The sequence below is a fragment of the Camelus ferus genome, chromosome 10, assembly GCF_009834535.1.
Source record: "Camelus ferus isolate YT-003-E chromosome 10, BCGSAC_Cfer_1.0, whole genome shotgun sequence".
NCBI classification, from domain to species: Eukaryota; Metazoa; Chordata; class Mammalia; order Artiodactyla; family Camelidae; genus Camelus; species Camelus ferus.
The window spans coordinates 61528901-61548249 of NC_045705.1; the positions used below are offsets into that span (position 1 = coordinate 61528901).

Below are 19349 nucleotides of genomic sequence, written 5' to 3' on the forward strand. Positions count from 1 at the left end.
AGACACGCAAAGTGCAGTAAGCAGCCATGGGTAAAATAATAGCTCCCTCTGGGAAGAGAAAGAAGAAAGTCTAATTTAGCTCCATTTATCCATGGTACCTCGGCGACATCTGTACATACTCACCAAAGGTCTGTATAATTGCAGCTCTACATTACCCTCCCCAGGTTAGAGTGACCACTGTATTCTTTACCCCTATGGAATTTTGTATAACCTACATATATAACATTTACACAATGAATTACAATTATGTGTTTATATGCTTGTACCTGATGCAAGTTTCTTCTCTGAGGAAAAGGAACTTTCGTTACACATCTCTGTATTGCCCGTATCTAGCACAGTTCCTTAAATGTAACTGGCTCTCAATAATCATCTGTTGAATTCATTCACCTCTCCATGTACCTAATGTTTGTTCATTTATTGAGTGATTCATTCATTCATCATTCATCAGTTCATTTAGTCATTTATCTACCCACATCTGGGGGAGGGAAGAAGCAGGTTAGGGAATAAACCTTTTTTTGACTAGCTATTTTACACCAATACAATGCCAGGGACTTCACAAGCTACTTTCATTTGCTTTATTTCTCAGTGTAGCCTCGTAAGTTAGGTATTTTAAGCTCATTTTGCAGAAAAAAGAACTAAATCTCAAGGGGTAAGGTAACTGACTCAAAGTCACTCAGCCAAGAATTGGCAGGGGCACTGCCCATGTCTGTGAGCTCAAAGCCAGGATGGAGGATATCTTTATGGAGAACTTGTACAAACTGAGACTTGAAGATAGCCTCCATCACTGAAAATCCTATCACACACCAGCCAAACCAGAAGTTATCAACTCCTTCCCAGGAACATTACATTTGGGTTGCTACCTGAGTTATAATCTAACATTTCTACATCACATAATGAGAAATTCTCTTTGGGACACTGTAATCTCTAAAATGTGGGTAGAATTATCCCTGCCTTCTCTAAAATATGGGGTTATTGTGAAAGTAAGAATAAAAAAATAAAATGGTAAACATAGACAGGGTATTGACATAACCAGTCTGATAAAAGATATTATAGGCAATAAGGCACTTTAACCACTTCCTGAGTGTAGGAAGATGAAAAACACAGGATCTGACTCTGGTTTATACTCATTCTCTACAGAATACGTGTCAATTTTTAAAATATGTATCAGATAAAGTCACTCCCTGCCCAAAACCCTCCCAGAGCTTTTGACTGTACCAGAACATCATCCAAACTGCCTGCCATGGCCCAAAGCTCCTACATGATCAACCATGCCCATCCCTCACCTCATCCCCTTCTGCACACTGACTCCATTTATGAACTCCAGCCACACTGATCTTCTTTCTGTTTCTAGAACATGACCAAATCTGTTTCCAGCTCAAGAGCTTTGTACTTCCTGGTTCCTCTGCCTGGATTATTTTTGCCCTGAGATGTACACATGGCTGGCTCTACCTCTTCATGTAAGACACTGCTCACATAACACTGTTTCAAAAAGGTCTGTTCTAACCACTCTCCCATCCACCTAGCACATTTTCCTATGTACTATCTCCAAAGCTCTCATCACTAAATGAAACCACCTTTCTTCATTACTGTTTATTACCTAACTCGTCCCACTGCAGGAGGGCCAGAGGCCTTAGTGGTCTTATTCGGTGTGGCACACATTCAATAAACTTGTTTTTGTTGAATAAATCCATTTCCTAATTTTGATTCTCATTGTTGCCATTCTTGCTCAAAAATGTTCAAAAGCTCCTCACTGCTTATAGGACAAAGTTCAAATATTTTAGCTTGAAATAAAGCTGCTTCATAGTTTGATTAAAATATTCCTTTACCACCCTATCAGTTACCATTTATCACCTTACCTGTCCTTGAGTTCAACAGTGGAAATTCGTTTTCCCCTAAACACACCACTGTCCTTCTCTATCTCTGAATTTTCCCCACCTTATTTCCTCTACCCAGAATCCCCTGCACCATCATTCTTACATGTGGAAGACGACTTCCATAAGTCAGGCACTCCAAGAACAGTGGCAGTAATAGCTAACATTTGAGTGCTAACTGTGTGTAAGCCCAATTTTAAGTGTTTTCCACATTTTGCCTCTTCTTTTCTCGTAACAAACCCTGTTGGTGAGTACTACTGTTACCACTTCCATCATTCTAATGAGGAATCAATCACCAGAATGTTAGGTAACTTGCCCAAATTTCATAGCGGTAAAGCTCTAATTTGGAGAGAGTCAGTGGTAAAGCCATAAATCCAGGCAGTCTTCCCCCAGAACAAAAGATCTCCCCTCTTTTGTTATATACTATGCAGAAATGGGGCCTTGAGAATTATTCAGAAACCTTGAGAATTATGTAGTGCAATTCTCCAGTTGTAGAGAGGCTTGGAGATGTCACTTAACCAGCCCAAAGGCCGAGCTGGAACGAGGACCAAAACGTACTCCCACGCTCTGGTCTAGGGAGTGTTCCATTATACCACACTACCAGGAATGTCACCTTTTCCATGAAGTCTCCCTTCATCTTTCACTCTATGTCCTTTTTATAGCTCTCTTGTGACTTACTATATCATCCCTAAGTAATAAATATCTGTTGAATCAATTTACTCTTCTCCATTTTTCTTATCACTACTCTAGTCCAAGACACCAACATCTCTTACCTTGACTACCACTATTCCTTTCTCTTTCAAGACAAAGACATCTCCCTGAATTACTCTTGTACCTTTCAATTCATCTTCCACAGGATCATTCCAGAACATCACTCAGGAAACATCAGTAGCTTGAAATCCTTAGGGATTCTTTATGCCCTACATGGCAGAAGTCAAACTCTTAAAACCACACAATATCTGTCCCATCTCCCTCTCCAGTTTCACTTCCCATCATTTCTCCATTCATACATATCCTCTGCTCCACTTAAAATAAACCTTACACCAATGCCCTCTGACTCCTCCTCCAATACCATTTCTTCTGCCATCCCCCATTTTTTACCTATCCAATTCTTAATCACCTTTCACCTTCTAAATGAAGTTATTTTCAGCCCTTCCCTTGCACATGGATGTGTGACTGCATGTAAACGCATAGACACATACACACAATTATAACCCTTCTCACTGTATTGAGATTAAGTGTGTACTTGTCTTTTCCTCCAGTAGACTGTGAATTCCTTGAGAGCAGGAACTATGCCTGAAGCACTTGTGTTATCCCCACATAGAAGCCAAATATCTGAGCAGGAAAGATACAGGGACAGAAGAACACTCTGCTTAATCCAGGGAGGACTCCCATTTCCACTGCTTTCTTTGTGTTCCCCATCTCAGACATTAGAAACTAGTGATCCAATTGGTCAGAATCTCAGACCCTAGCTATTCTAAGTTTATGATTAAGTGGAGTCATGATGTGGCTTTCTTCTTCCCACTTCAGTGTGCACAGCATTTGGTGTCTTACATCATACAGCCCTCAAAGGGTCCCAACATATGGCTTAAAGAAAGAAAGAGGCCCTCAATGAGGCTTGACCACATACCATGCCACCACTCAGCCTTATCAGTGATCTCCACTTAGGGAAAGTCAGGTGTTAGCCTGATCAAAAATAAAGGAGCACCCTGTTTCCCACTTGCTATTTCTTCTCATAGTGTAACTCTTTTGGGAAACTTACACTGAAGAGAGAATTAAAGATTCAGGCACTCTTCTACTCCCTAGCCAAAAACATCTAATGGTACCTAAACCTCACTTTTTCTTTAAGGTTCATTTATTCATAAAAGGAAAGTTGAATAATTAAATAAATGAATGACAAGAAAGAGGAGAAATGAAGAATGAACGTGAAAGAGAATGAAGAAAACAGGCACATGTTTCAGCAAAGTTAACTCTGGCTCCAGAATTGTGGCAGTCCTTTGATGGAAGAACTAGAGCCCTGGCATGCCCAGTCCTGAAGACTCTGACGAGCCCTCATGGGGACAGGAACCAGCCCATGTTCCCAGATCTAAGAAGGTGTGGTCCAGCTCCCTCCCATCTCTCTGTACCCAAGAGCAGCAGCAGGATCCAAGTTCAGATTTTTTCTCCTGTTTGACTTTCCAGTGGCAGCTGTAGCAGCCAGTAATGGCAGCAACATAGCATTGGTGGCTGAAGATGTGTACAATCCATGGAATACCCTTTTTCCGTCTTCTTGTCTTCTGGTTCCTAGGCTTAATCCTGTTGGCCTTCTTAGGCATGGTTCACCTTTTTGCTGTAATGACAAATAGAACAATCAGGATCTAGTAATTCTGTCAAATGTTTCCAACCCAACCATTCCACAGGAAATTCCATCAAAATAGATGGATTTAAAAGGTTTTTATAATCTAGGATAACACACTGGATTAGGTGGAGAAAAGTAGACCTTCATCTGACATTTCCCACTAACTAGCTGAGTGTTTACTGCAGTCATTGTACCATTCAATGTTTAGTCTTCTCACTTCTAAAATTGTACCATATTCTCTCTCCTGGCCTACTAATAGATGCTAAAGGAATCAAATTAGCTAATATATACAAACTTTTTTATAAACTGTAATGTGCTCTTTAAATAACTTAAAAACTTAGAGACATGAGGGAGACATATGAAAATATGTAATCCTTGACTAGTAAGTGACTCAGACACACAGCTGCCTGCCCCTTCCTTTTCTCTCCTCTCCTATAAGGAATTAGTTAGGGTCATCCTCAATTAAGAATTATATTTAAAATAGCAATGGCTGAAATAAGATAAGAGTTTTTTAAATTTTGGCAACAAAAAATTTCAAAGGTAGAAAAAACAAATTATGTGATATGTAACTTTACAATGTCATTAAGAACTCAGACCTCTTCCATCTTGCTATTCCACTGTGGAACAGGACTTCCTTCTCAGGGTCAAAAATGGGTCCATATTTTTAAAAGATATAAACTGAACTTCCAGAGATGAAAGATGTAATTGTCTGAGATGAAAAATACAGTGCTGGGATTAAGAACAGATTACACATTGCAGAAGAAAAGATTAGAGAACAAGAGAATTTGAAAAGAACAGAGAGAAAATTGTGAGCTGCAGAGCAACTATAAGTATTCTAAGATAAATGTGACACAGTCCCTGAAAAAGAAGAAGGAGAAAGTAAGGAACAGAAACAGTATTTGAAGAATCAATGGCTGAAAAATGTCCAAATTTGATGAAAACTATAAACCCACAGACCGCATAAACACAACAAACCCCAAAGAAAAGGCACATACTAAAAACTACAAAACATATCACAATCAAGATGCTTAAAAAACACTGATAACAAAAAAAATCTCAAAACCATCAGAGAGGAAAGACATATTACATGTAGAGGAACAAACATAAAAATGACCTTTTCACATTCTTTCAACAATGATTTCTCGTTGAAAGCAATGCAAGCCAAAAGACAGTGGAGAGACATCTTTAAAGAACTGAAGAAAAAACATGTTAGCCTAGAATTCAGCACTTAGCAAAGACAGTTACAAAAAAATAAAATAAAATCTTCCCAGATATTTGAAACCAGAAAAATTAATCAATAGGTGATTCATACTATGAGAAGTGTTAAAGAAAGTAATTCTGTATGAAGAAAAAAAGCGTACATGAGAATGAATGCATATCTACATAAAGGAATGAGGTACACTGGAAATATTAAATACATCGACGGATATAAAATAATGTTTTCACAGTTAAAAAATTACTTCAGAAGATAACTGACTGAAGAAAAAGCAGTAACAAAGGATATTGCATCTTGTAAAAATTGTAGAAGTAAAATGCATGATAATAGTTCAAAGGCCAGGAGGAGGAAAATTAAACTGTACTGTTTGTTGTACAGTTCTCATACTATATGTGAAGTGGTTTAATATTACTTGAAAGTAGATTGTGATATGTGAAAATTGTATACAATAAAGTTACCTCTGGAAAAAGGTGTACATGTGTAATAAACCAACAAAGGAGATAAAATGAAATCACAAATATTACTCAATTAGTCCAAAAGAAAGCAAGAAAAAGTGAAAAAGATACATAGAACAGGAAAACAACTAGAAAGCAAATAGTAAATGCCAGATTTAAACCTAAATATATCAGCAATTCCTTTCAATATAAATGGACTAAATGCTCCAATTAAAAAAACAATAATAATATTGTCTAACTGCTAACTGCATTAAAAGAACAAACCCAATATGATATCACTCATACGTGGAATCTAAAAAAAAAAAAAGATAAATGAACTTATATATAAAACAGAAACAGACTCATAGAATACAGACTTGTGGTTACCAAGGGGGAGGCGAGTGGGAAGGGATAAACTGGGAGTTTGAGATTTGCAGATACTGATTGTTACATATAAAATAGATAAACAAGTTTATACAGTATAGCACAGGGAAATATATTCAATATCTTGTAGTAGCTCATGGTGAAAAAGAATATGAAAATGAATATATGTATATTCATGTATGACTTAAGAATTGTGCTGTACACCAGAAATTGGCACAACATTGTAAACTACCATAACTCAATTTTTTAAAAAAGGAAAAAAAAAGCCAATGATACGGTCCTTATGAGAGTTTGGTTTGTTTATATAGAAGGTAAAAAAAAAACTGAGAAAGATATACCTTGTACATGTATCAGTATTCCATTATCAGGATAATGCCATGTACCAACCAAGGACAAAACCTCAGTCACATGTAACAATAAGCATTTACTACTCATACATCTGAGCTGATCAGCTATCCATCCTGCTGATCTAGACTGGCCTCAGCTAGTATGATTAGAGAACTCTGCTCCACGTCTCATTCAATCAGGATGATCTGAGTACATTCTTATGGTGATGGAAGTTGTCCAAGAGAGCAAGTCTCAATGTACAAGCCCACTTCAAGTTTTTGCTTCAAGGGATGTCTTGAAGTCGAAGTCAACTCATGATAGAGGGCACTGTAAAGCTGCACGGCAAAAGATGTGACCAAAAAAGGGTATAATTAAAGGAGGGTGAGAATTGAGACCAAATGATATAATCTACCTCACTATATTACCAGCAGATCAAAAAACCTTGAGGCAAAAAGCATTAGCAGAAACAAAGAGGGACATTTCATAATGATGAAAAATTATTTTTAAAAAAGAATTTTCCATTTATAGGCACCTAATCACATAGCCTCTGAAGGAGAAATAGACAAATCCACAATCATGGTGGAAATAAAGGATACAATACATAGTCAAAAAGCCTGTAAGGATGTAGAAGACTTTAACAACTTGATTAACAAAATCGTCTTAATTAACATTTATGGAACACTGTACTAAATGACTGCAGAATGTATATTCTTTTCAAATGTAAATGGAACATTTATCAAAAGTGCACTTATGCCAGAAAGCAGTAAGAAAAAGACAACTAGAAAATTCCACATTTTGGAATTAAATATCATATTTATAAAAAAAAATACCCATGGGTCAAAGGCAAATAAACATAATTGAAATGAGAAAAGAGTTTGAATTGGATGATAATGAAACTACATGAACTTGAGGTGATTAGTTGCAAATACTAGAGAGTTCAGGAAAGATGTTGTGAACAAAAGTTCTGTGATTGGGAGGAAGGTAAACTGCTTGAGTCTGAATAAAAGACAACATTTTAACCAGAACCATTAGTACAACCATTTTCCACATATGCACAGATCTTCTAACTTTGTGTTTATCAGAGTAGCCAAGTTCACACGAAAATCAATAGTATTTAGGAAAAGTTCAATAAAGAGTTTCTCTTGATTTCCAAACCCACATATTCAACAGACTTCTGAAATCGCCACTTGGATTTCTCACAGGCACTTCAAAAGTATTATGACCAACATTCAACTCTGCATTTTCCCTCCAAAACCTATTCCTCTTGAGGTCAGTCCCATCTCAGTAAAAGGCACCACTCTTCACCCAGCTGCCTGAGGCAAAAACCCGGGCATGCCTATCAGGATTGAGATACCAGAAAAAGACTCACCCTTCCCTCATAAATAACTAGAAACCTGGACATAATACACGAAACAACTATTTTCAAACGTTTACTACATACAGGTAGCGTTGGGCAGCGATCTTTGAGAAGAGAAACAAGCCGCGCCCTTCACAGCTGCAAAGACTTCCGACTAAGCTCAGGACGCCCAGCCCAGCCACCGGGGTGCCTAGGGGCTGGGGGCTTCGTCCCCTTGTCCGATTGGGGCTGGGAATCAACTTAGGTGGAAGCCCTTTGTCTCAGTGTCCTCCCTGGAGCAGTGGGGTAATGGCAGCGCCAGCTTCACCTGACATGGTGAGCTGACTGGGCAAAGCGCCTCAGGTGTGGCCCCCAACTTGACAGTATTAACGTAGCTTCTTCTTTCTAGAGATTTTTAAAGGGGAAGCACAGAGCGGGACACAATACTTACGGTGACTTCACAGCCCCAAACCTAAAACTAAAATTCAAGCTGGAGAAGCCAGCGTCTCTCAAGATGGAGGCCAGGCGGAAGAGGAAGCCAGACACTGAAGGTGCCGGTGGGCGTGGTCAGGGGCGTGGCCTCAGATGCCCCTTAGGACGCAAGACTGAATTTAAGGCTGACCCCCAACCTTAGCTCAGAGCACCGTCTTTAAATGTCTTTTAAGGTATGTCTTGTTTGTTTTGTTTTGGTTCTTCTAAAATAAGCACAAAAGAAACAAAAAGAAAAAATTCTTAATAAAATTAAACATAAACTTAGTTCTTGTTAATCATTTAGTTCAGGCATTAACTATTTTGTAGCCCAGTTATTGATAGTCTCTTTTTTCTTTTTACTTTTTTTTTTTTTTTTGCCTTTTTTTTTTCTGTGCAGTGTCTTCCAATTAACTCCTTCCCATCTCACTGTCAATGAGGAAGATTGTTTCTTCACAAAGGAAAAGGTCTAAAAAACAGTATGGCTGCCTGACAAGGGCTGTGATCCAGTAGAGGCATGGCATGGCAGAACCATGGCTTCAAGCCCAGCTCACCACTTTATTGTACATTAGGTAGGAGCGCACAGGCTCTTTCCTGATAAGACAGGGAGCAAAAAGTCATGTCTTGATATGCCAGACAAGAAATATAGTAGAATTTATTTCCTTAAGCATTCAGCTGTAGCTGGTTTCCATGGAACTCAAAGGCCAACTCCTTTTCTGGGAGGCCAGTCTGCAGAGAATCTTGAGCAAGTCAACCCTTATTTCTCAACCACTGTAATTCTCCAACTCCAATCTCAGTGTGGCCTTTATGCATTATACCCCATTCCACCAGTAATATATACCACTTCAATCTATAGGGAACCCTGGAGAATGGTTAGTACAGTGACCACAGCAGGAGTTCTCAAAGTTGAACTGTTGGAATCACCTGGAGGGCTTATCTGCAGACTGCAGATCCATGGAGGTCCTTGAGAGCTTGCATTCCTAAAGAGTCCTCAGGTGATGCTAATGTTGCTGGTGCAGGAACCACACTTGGAAAATCACTGGAATACAGAAAGCCATGAATAGCCCTTCCCTAAACCAGGGGCTAAGGGAGCTTAGACTTAGACAATAAATGAGGTACCAGAGTTCTAATTTGGGTACATTAGATAACCACACTGCTTTTCCCTATTTCCAGAATACTGATTATTTTACTTGCCACTAATCATGATTGTTAAAAATAGGATGTGTTGATTAGGGCACAGGACAGCACTCTGGCTATCAGATTATGAAGGTCAATTCTGTGATCTAAATCCACCCTGGTTAAAATAACAACAACAGTAATAAATAAAAATAAAACCATCCTGGCTAAGGAATCCAGGCTAATCCACTCAGTGGCTAGAGTGGGCTCATTAGCTATTTAGCCTGGCATAACTGGCAGATTTCCTATTGTCTTCAGTCTCAATTACCCTTCACCCAGGAGTAAGACTTTGTAGTGTCTCCTAGTCCTCCCTCCCCACTGCCAACTGGGAAGTTTCCTCATTTACATGTAGGTCAAGTGGTGGCTATGGGGGCCTAAGAATCACAGAAAGCACAAAACATCTGGGTAATCACCTCGGGTTATAGGTCATGGTCAGAGGAGGCAAACATGTGAAGGCCATTTGACCACACAGGAAGTTAGCCAAGAGGAACATATTATTGCAGTCCAGAGTCATCTGTGTGGGGGTACATGCATTGTGTAGAGTTAAGGCCAACATTCACAGATACAGGGCTTGAATAAAGACTAACCAAGGCCTATAGGATTTGCTCCCACATCTTTTCCTAATGACCAAAATCCTATGTCATTGCAGGAGACAGAGAAAGAACTAGACATGGAACCTAAGAATCCATTGTTACCAATCAATTTCATAGGCAGGTAGTGGGTAGTATAATTCAATGGAGTAGAATAGGAAACTGGGAATAGAAAAGTGTTAGGAAACACTGGAGTGCTTCAAGCTCTCCCTTGCTGCATCCAGTAATTGATGACTATTCAGTGTTGTGACAGATCAGCAAAGGAGCCAGTGTCAATAAGAGATGCCTGGAAGAATGGGGTGGCCTAGGTGACAATCCTCCTGGAGGGATCCAAGTATAAGATAGCATATACCTCCTCCAAATGCCTCCATGGTTTTAAGTATTCCCTTATTTCTGATGAGAGGCTTCTTCTGAAAATATCTCTAACTGGCCCAGCACAAATACTTTAACAGGAACCCAGAAGTAGCCCAAATACCACCAATCTCCTTCCTCCATGGTCCCATAGTAACTGGACCACATTTACTTACACCCGAGGGAGGACACCTAGCACAGTGTTCACGTAGCAAGGTATACAGTACCATCAAATGCAGCATTAAGGTATTAGTGTGACCTCAGTTTGGGCCACCACTAGCCAGCCTCACAGCACTAGCACTGCCCTTAGGTTTGCTCTACCCACTCTTGGTTTAGGGTATCATGCAGACTTCCCAACTGCCAAAGACAATCAGGTTAGGAAAAAGTGCAGAGGTATAGAAAGGAATATCTAGGTGCAGGTCCCTGCACTACAATTGTACTACTCCAGTTATTTCCCCAGCCCCTAACTCCTGGGTCCCTAACAGATGGCTAGGAGCCAGGTTTTGGGGGCAGAATTCTAGGATGGCTCCTGCTATGGTCTGAATGTGTCCCCTTCCCCCAAATTCATATGTTGAAATCCTCATGCCCAGTGAGATGGTATTAGGAGATGGGGCCTTTGGAGATACTTACGTTATGAAGGTGGAACCCTGATGAATATGATTAGTGCTCTGATAAAAAGAAATCCCTTAGAGCTCCCTAAGCTCCTTCCACTATATGAGGACACAGAGTGAAGTCAACAGGCTGCAACCTGAAAGAGGGCCTTCTCCAAAACCATGAGAAATAAATTTCTGTTGTTTATAAGCTACTCAGTCTGTGGTATTTTGTTATAGCAGCCCAAACATACTAAGACAGCCCTCCAAGATTCCCAGCCTTTGTTATACACATACCTTTTCCCAGTTGTTCAATCACACAGCAATCTAGGTACTATTGTGAAGGGATTTTGCAGATGTAATTAAGTTCCCAAATCAGCTGACCTTGTGTTAGGGTGATTATCACGTGAGCCCTTTAAAAAGCTTTCTCTGGCTGGTTGCCAAAGTAGAAGTCAAAGAGCTATGTTCTGGCTGATCTAGAAGAAAGCAAACATTCATTTTGTGAATTGACTATGGGGTCCATGTGGCAAGAAACTGCAGGCAGCCTCTAGGAGCTAGGTCCTCTGCTGATAGCTAGCAAGAAAAAGAGGGCCTCTGTCCTACAACTACAAGGAAATGAATCCTGCCAATAGCGAGCCTGGAAGATGACTCCAAGCCCCATGTGAACCACAGCCCCAGCCAATGTCTTGATTTTCGGCCTGATGAGACCCTGAGTAGAAAATCCAGCCATGTCATGCTGTGACCTCTGACCTATAGAAACCGTGAGGTAATTTGTGTTGTTTGAAGCCACGATGTTTGTGGTAATTTGTTCTGCAGCAATAGAAAACTAACACATGGGGGATAGATGTGTTCAGGACTCACAGAATTAGACCAGCAGCGATTGTTTATGGGTAGAGTTTCAGAGTTCTCTTACTTCCACACTCTGCAGTCAGTAAAAGGCATGGAAATATGCTGCCAAGCTGCCTGGGCATGAAGAATGTTCCATTATTTAAGTGGATGTCTAGATATCCCAATATTCTGTATTCTGTTTAGATCTGTGAGGGTGTTTCCAAAAGAGATGAGCATTTGAATTAGTGGACTGGGTAAAGCACATGTCCCTCCCCAATGTGGGGAGGCATCATCCAACTAGTTGAGGGCCTGAATAGAACAAAAAGGTGGAAGAAGGCTGCTCTCTGCTTGACTGTTCAGCTGAGACATTGATCTTCTACCCTCAATGTTCCTGGTTCTTCAGGCATCAGACTTCGACTAGAATCTACACCATGGCTCTCTGGCTGTCTGGTCTTCAAACTACACCACTGGCTTCCACGGGTCTCCAATTTGCATGTGCAGATCATGGGATTTCTCAGCCTCCATAAATGCCTAAGCCAATACCTTATAAAATACAAACATTTGGGGCCCATTTCTCTTAATTTATAATTAAAATAAAAGTGTTAAGAAATACATAGTGGTAAAGGGGCATCTTATTTGCAACTTAATCTCAAATGGTTCTGGAAAAAAAAGAGGAAGGGAATAAGGAAAAGAAGAAAGGCATACTTCAAGTAAAGTATTTTCAACTCCTTTTATTGAAGGAAATAAAACTTGTGCTGCAGAGGCAATGGTACCTCAGAGCATGACAAGGTAGACACTGGGCTGACATGACAAGCCACAATGTTGGCCAGGGGTCCTACCACAGTGGGAGGACCAAAACCACAAAGATAGCAGGAGGTAGCAAACATCCCCAACACCTAGTGCAAGCATTTCCATTTGCAGAGAGCTTGGCCATGCATCATAAAAACAGGGTCCCCTCAAAGCTGGCAGAGTGTCATCTCAGGCTGACAAATCCATCTAAAACTAACACATAGTCTCAGATTTGGAGATCTTTCCCTTTGACCCAAAGATTCAGGCCATCAGAAGATCTGAATTAGTCTTTCAGCTCCTTATACCAGATGGAAAAAGAGACTGATTTCTTGAAACATCACGTAGATATAGCTGGACAGGTGCTGATGTCCAGCCTTATTTTAAAATCAGCTGAATTTTCTTCCCTGACTTCTCATGCTGCTCTCACCTAGCATGTGCCCTAGGAAACTTTTTAATGTTCTAAATAAGGACAGGATGGGGGCAGCAGCGTAGGGGATTTAGGGACTCAAAAGCTGCTACATAGCCAAGACCATTTCACAAGAAATAGCGTAGGGAACACTATTGGGTCAAGATCCTCCCAAAGAGCTGCAAGAAGCACACACAAAGAAAATTGTGGTAGGTCTGTCTCCCGTATCAGGATCAGTTGTACCACAGTCATGGTCCAAGAAGAAGAGCCATTTCATGTCCTTGGCAGATTATCAATCTCCATGGCTTTTCTCAAGATGTTTCAATTTTCAGTGCAATAAGGTGTTTGGGAAGTTTTGTAACCAAAAAGCAAGCACTAAAGAAATCTCAATCGACTGCAAATTGATAATATTATAAAGCCCAAAATTTACATAGTTAAGAATTGACTGGGGAGAGGGATTCTGCTATATAGAAATAGGAGTTCAAGGGTTTATTCATATAAGCCCTTAATTATAAATCATCCTTATATCCACAAATTGGGAGCAGATTCCTTAGTTTTAAATGGCCATCATCTGATTATTCAGTTGCAGTTCTCTTCAACGCTGGACACATGGTTTTCAAAGACCAAAGCCTTGAGAGCACTAGACCAGAAAATGGGAGGAGCAAGACAAGGAAGAGAGGGCATCAGGGGTTGGAATTTCCGAAATGAGCATTTATTTCACAGAAGGCTTGGCACAATGAGGCTGGGGTGATGTAGTTTTAGTGATTGTTCTTGGTTGCCTCCTTTGCTGCAGCAATCAGTGGAGTGAGACTGGAGAGGGGCTTGGCAATCTTCAGGAACTGATGCTAAAAAGGAGAAAAAGAACAAAAGACACATGACTATTTACCATTCTTCCTCATTACAAGATGTTAAGGGCATCCATGTTTGCACAAGGTGCTGCCTGGAAAGCCTCAGGTCATCCTCAAATTGAAGAACATCTTTAAAAGATAACATACCATTTTAGAGAACTGTTCGGCAATATCTACCTCCAGCTAAATACACATCTATCCTATACCCCAGCAATTCCAATTCTAGGTATATTTCCAAGAGAAGTGAGCTTGTGAATCCCCACCAAAAGATACATACAAAAATACTCATAGCAGCTTTGCTTATGATAGTCATAAATGAAGAGAACCCAATGCCCAAGAGAAGGGAAGAATGAATAATATTAAATTCATACAAACTATACAAAATTACACAACAATAAAAACGAATAAATAATTGATACACTGACAACAGGATGAATCCCACAGACATCACGTTAAGCAGCCAGACACAAGTGAGTTCATATTGTATGATTACATTTTATATTAGTAAGACTTAACTATGGTGATAATCAGAATAATAATTAGCTCTGAGGGAAGGTTATTAATTGATCATGATCCAATGGTACACTGCAATACTGCATTTCAGGAGCATTGATCTAGGAATCTGTTGTTCTATCCTTGAACCTAGTAAGGCTAATTAATTCAAGTAAGAACTTCAATAGCTTGCTCCTTTTCCAAATCACTTTCATTTGGGCCACATCCACAACTTATTAAAGACCATTCTGGAGAAAACACCATATGAAAACTACTTCTATATTTTCAGTAAAAATGTTATGGAATGTTATATAACTCAAGAGCCTCATAACTAAAAATGACTTTTCTTACATTTACCAATGAAAAAGTCTTATGTCTTGAGGATGTGGTATATTTCTTCCATTTGATAAGAAACATAGGAACTAACACATTTCCTTTTCTGTCCTGGCTACCAGGAAACTAAGAGCCAAATCTGATGTTTAAACACAACTATTTTACTCAAATTATTAGTATATTTGATTTTTCTACCATCTTAATAAGTCCCTTTTATTAATCATACTGTATACATGTACAGACACACATATTTACACATATTCTATGCTAGAAGTACTTCAACTTCGTTTTGGACAGAGATAGGATATAAAGAGGTACTAAAAACAAGAAGTTACTATTACTACAAAAGGAATAAAAGATCTCGGCTAAATCATGAAGATACAAATTCCCACATAACATCCTACGTATTTCTATCCACAAGTGTGTTCTCACAGGAGAAACAGATGTGAAGCTTTCATGATTTAAGATTCTGAAAGTCATGGTTTTGAATATTTACAATGTACAGTAACAAGTTAAAGGATCAGTGTTCTCATATCACAGTTTATACAACTCCCCTCCAAGTTAAGAAAGCAGCATGATCCAACACCCAGCTGGGAGGCTTCAGTTTCCTTCTCTGGGTAATGAACAACATAGACTAGATAAGCCCTAAGGCTCTTCCAGTTTTAACACTCTGAGCCAAGGAGTGGCCAAGAACATACACACTTGAGAGCCAAAGAGACACAGGCTGAAATCTTGGATTCACTGCTTATTAGCTACATAATCATGGAAAAGTTACTAAACACTTGAAACTGCAGTTTCCTTGCCTGTAAAAATGGGAATAACAGAACCTATAAATCACAGGGTTATTATAAAGAATAGGTTAAAAAAACCAAATATATATATATTTATATTATATATATATATTGCTTAGTGTCAAAAATTGGGTAAAGATTCAACATAATGCATTTATTATTAGTTACATTATTATATGAGGAAGAAAACTCTAGAGGGTATTAGTCTTTCAATACCTATGTTAATACCTAATTAACAATATCATCTTCACCAGTCATAGGTTTTGCAAATTATTTGCACATTTCCCAATGCTTAGGGTTTCCAGAGCAAACCCCATATGAAAGGAAAGGGATCCTAATTGTACTGCTTGTTATAAAGGGCCTTAATTCCCAAAGTATGCTAGAAACTAATGGATTACACTTGGCAGAACCAAGATCTCATATATAATAGACCAGGGCCCTGCAATCAGTAACCCTGATTACAAAGAGATGCTAAATATGTTCCAAAGGGTAACATTTCAATGAAGGTAAATAATTTAAGCAATTCCATTCAGTTCAACAAATATTTTCTGAAAATCGATTTTTTATTGTGGTTGAGGTACAATATTATAGAAGTTACAGGTGTACAATATAGCGATTCACAATTTTAAAGGTTATATTCTATTTATAGTTATTATAAAACATTTGCTATTTTCCCTGTGTTGTACAATATATCCTTGTGGCTTATTTTATGCATAATAGTTTGTACCTCTTAATCCTCCATACTCTGTTGTCCCTTCTCCCTTCCCTCTCCCCATTCGTAGCCACAAATTTGTTCTCTGTATCTGTGAGTCTATTTCTTTTCTGTTATATATCCTCCAAGTCCACCCATGTTGCAGAAAATGGCAAAATTTCATTCTTTTATGGCTGAGGAGTATTCCATTCTATTCCACACACCACAGCTTCTTTATCCACTCATCTGCTGATGACCACTTAGGCTGCTTCCATATCTTGGCAATTGTAAGTAATGCTGCTATGAACACTGGGGCTGCATGTATCTTTTCAAATCACTGTTCTTCTTTCTTTTGGATATATACCCAGGAATGTAATTGCTGAGTCATATGGTAGTTCTATTTTTAATTTTTTGAGAAACCTCCATACTGTTTTCCACAGCAGCTGCATCAATTTACATTCCCACCAACAGTGCATTAGGGTTCCCTTTTCTCCACATCCTCGCCAGCATTTGTTATTTGTGTCCTTTTAGATGATAGCCATCCTGACCAGTGTGAGGTGATATCTCATTATGGTTTTGATTTGCATTTCCCTGATGGTTAGTGATGTTAAGTATCTTTTCATGTGCCTATTGGCTATCTGCATTTCCTCTTTGGAAAAATATCTATTTGGGTCTTCTGCTCATTTTTTAACTGGGTTTTTTTTTTTTTTTTGAATTGTATGAGCTGTTTATATATGTTGGATATTAACCCCTTATCAGTTACATCATTTGCAAATGTTTTCTCCCACTGAACACCTATTTTCAGTCAAGTCTTAGGTATAAGAGGAGACCCAGAGATAATAAAATAGAGTTTATAACCTAGTGGGAAAGACAGAATTGTTCATAACTCTTTAATGTGGGGCAGTAGGGTAGGTCCTCCCCTGCCCTGCCCTGCCCTGCCCTGTTCAGTTGTGCCTGTCTTTGTAACACAAAAGTAACTGTGCATGCCTACAGATTAATCACTGTCATAAACTTGCATGTGATACTTATTACATCACCAGTCGGCAATGTAGTAAAGTGACACTAGTAATAAGAAACTGTACCTGAGACATAAATGTTAAATACAAACAACGTGGACAGCTAACAGCAGCTTTTGCAACCATGTGAAGTAATTATGTTGTAACTTTAGGATTAAGCAGGTAGAATATAAAAGGCTTGGTAAAACCCCAACTCTGGGTTCCCTAAAAACCTGACAGGATCTCACTCCAAACAAGCAGACTATCATTCTCACCATTTGAGAGTGTTTCCAATGAAAAAACTGGGAAGACTTGAAAAGCAGCAGTCACTAACTATCCTCTGATAGCCTTTACTGAAAAATCTATCTTTTGAGCTTATCCCAGTAGAATATAACTTCTATAAGATTTACATGTCAAAGAGCTTCTTCTCACCAAGACTCAGACTCTTTCAGACTAATTCAGGCAGAACAAAACAAGTGCTAACGGAAGATACAGGCAAAACTCAATAGGAACTCAGAAAGTAGCTTTGTAAGATGGAGCCTAGGAGAATGTACAAAGTTTTAATAGGCTGAGGAAGAGCCCAAGGAAATAACATGAAGAAAGGCCTAGGGATGAAGATTAGTGAACTAGGAATACAAATTGAGCATGGGATGTGGTAGCAGAGAAGACTAATTCTAAAATAGCCAGCACATCACACACAAAAATGAAGCAAAAAAGCCTTGGTTTAGTGATTCTTCAAATTAGGTGCTTCCCTGCACAGGGAAAGTTACCTGCAGTAGCTCTTTAGCTGAACCTCTCTTCTCCACATCCATCTCAAGACAGCGGTTCAGAAAGTCTCGGAAGATAGCTGACAGCTTCTCTGGATTCTGAAGCTCTGGGGTCCCATTGGTGGCAATGAGGTACAAGGCCTGGCAATAGAAACAGAATTGCCTTAGGCTCCAACTGGGGTTCTCTCTTGGTCCCCAAACAAGCCTTTAGAAATATGGTCAGCTGCTTTCTGCCTCCAGAACACAGAGGCAGCTTTGGTATACTGGAAAGACTATGACCTAAGGGCCAGGTTTAACATTTAAAGGTCATGTGACCATGTGCAAGCCAGTGAACTTCCAACTTCCTCATCTGTAAAACAGGGATGACAACAGTGCCTATCTCAGACATTTGTAAAATAAAACAACATAGTATACTGTAAGTACTATGTAAGCTTATGAAGTGTGTTTAGACCCAAGGGTTTATTATTAGTCTTGATTATAGATCTAAACAGTTTATTATTCATTTAGCCTGATGAGTTAAATATCTGCCCATTTGCTGAAGGAAATTATTCCCGGTGCCTTCACTTCAGTCATCTAAAGACCATCTCTTCAAGCAGGAGAGTACTATATAAAGGAAGTGTTCTGTAAAGGAGCAACCTGTTTCACTGTTGCCTCCCTGGTCCCCTGACATGAAGCATGTCCTGGGAAAGGTAAAGAAAAACATAGTCATACTAAAAAACCTTTTCAAGCACTCAGCACTTTAATTCATAAAGTACTTACACAAACACTATCTCATTTGATGACCACAATAACTCTGGGTAATAGGCATGGCAAGAATTATCATCCCAATTTCACCATGAAGTCCAGAAACATAAAGAGATATGCTGGGATCAAGCTATTTATACAAGCTCATATCCTCTGACTCTAATCCCAGTCTTATTTCCATCATGCTCTACTAATCATCATTTTCAAGGCCATTCTAAGGTGGAGGAAAATGAGTGGTACATGGATTCACAGGGCAAAACTGGGCACCAAGGGTAGAAACTACAGAAGGTAGTTTCAGTTTGGTACACTAAAGCACTTTCCAATAATCAAGGCTATCCAGGAGATATGCAGCTAAGATTAGATGACCATCTGTCAGCGACAACACACAGGGAATTCCTGCACTGAATGGGAGGTTGGAATGAGTAACAAAATAAAGGCAATCAGAATAACTCATATTTGCCCATGACCAAAATTACCTACCTACTTGCATCTGTACTCACATATTCTGCTTTCCTTCTCCTATTACAGTGGGTTAGTTGCCCATATTCTAATTTAATGCTCTTTACTTCAGTACTTGATCCAAC

The 19349-nt window shown here is 39.2% G+C and overlaps 1 protein-coding gene across 4 annotated transcripts in view; it reads right to left on the bottom strand.

The window, feature by feature from the left end:
- Positions 1 to 12620: 12620 nt before the first annotated feature.
- The window catches only part of PAK1 (p21 (RAC1) activated kinase 1), a 122804-nt gene continuing 116075 nt past the window's right edge, over positions 12621 to 19349 (bottom strand). For all 4 annotated transcript variants that reach the window (XM_032489496.1, XM_032489495.1, XM_006191641.3 and 1 more), the window contains exons 14-15: positions 18025 to 18162; positions 12621 to 13949 (exon numbers count right to left, since the gene is read on the bottom strand). In XM_032489496.1, coding sequence (XP_032345387.1) covers positions 13863 to 13949; positions 18025 to 18162 — 225 coding nt within the window. In that variant the 3' untranslated portion in view covers positions 12621 to 13862. The remainder of the gene's footprint in view (positions 13950 to 18024; positions 18163 to 19349) is intronic.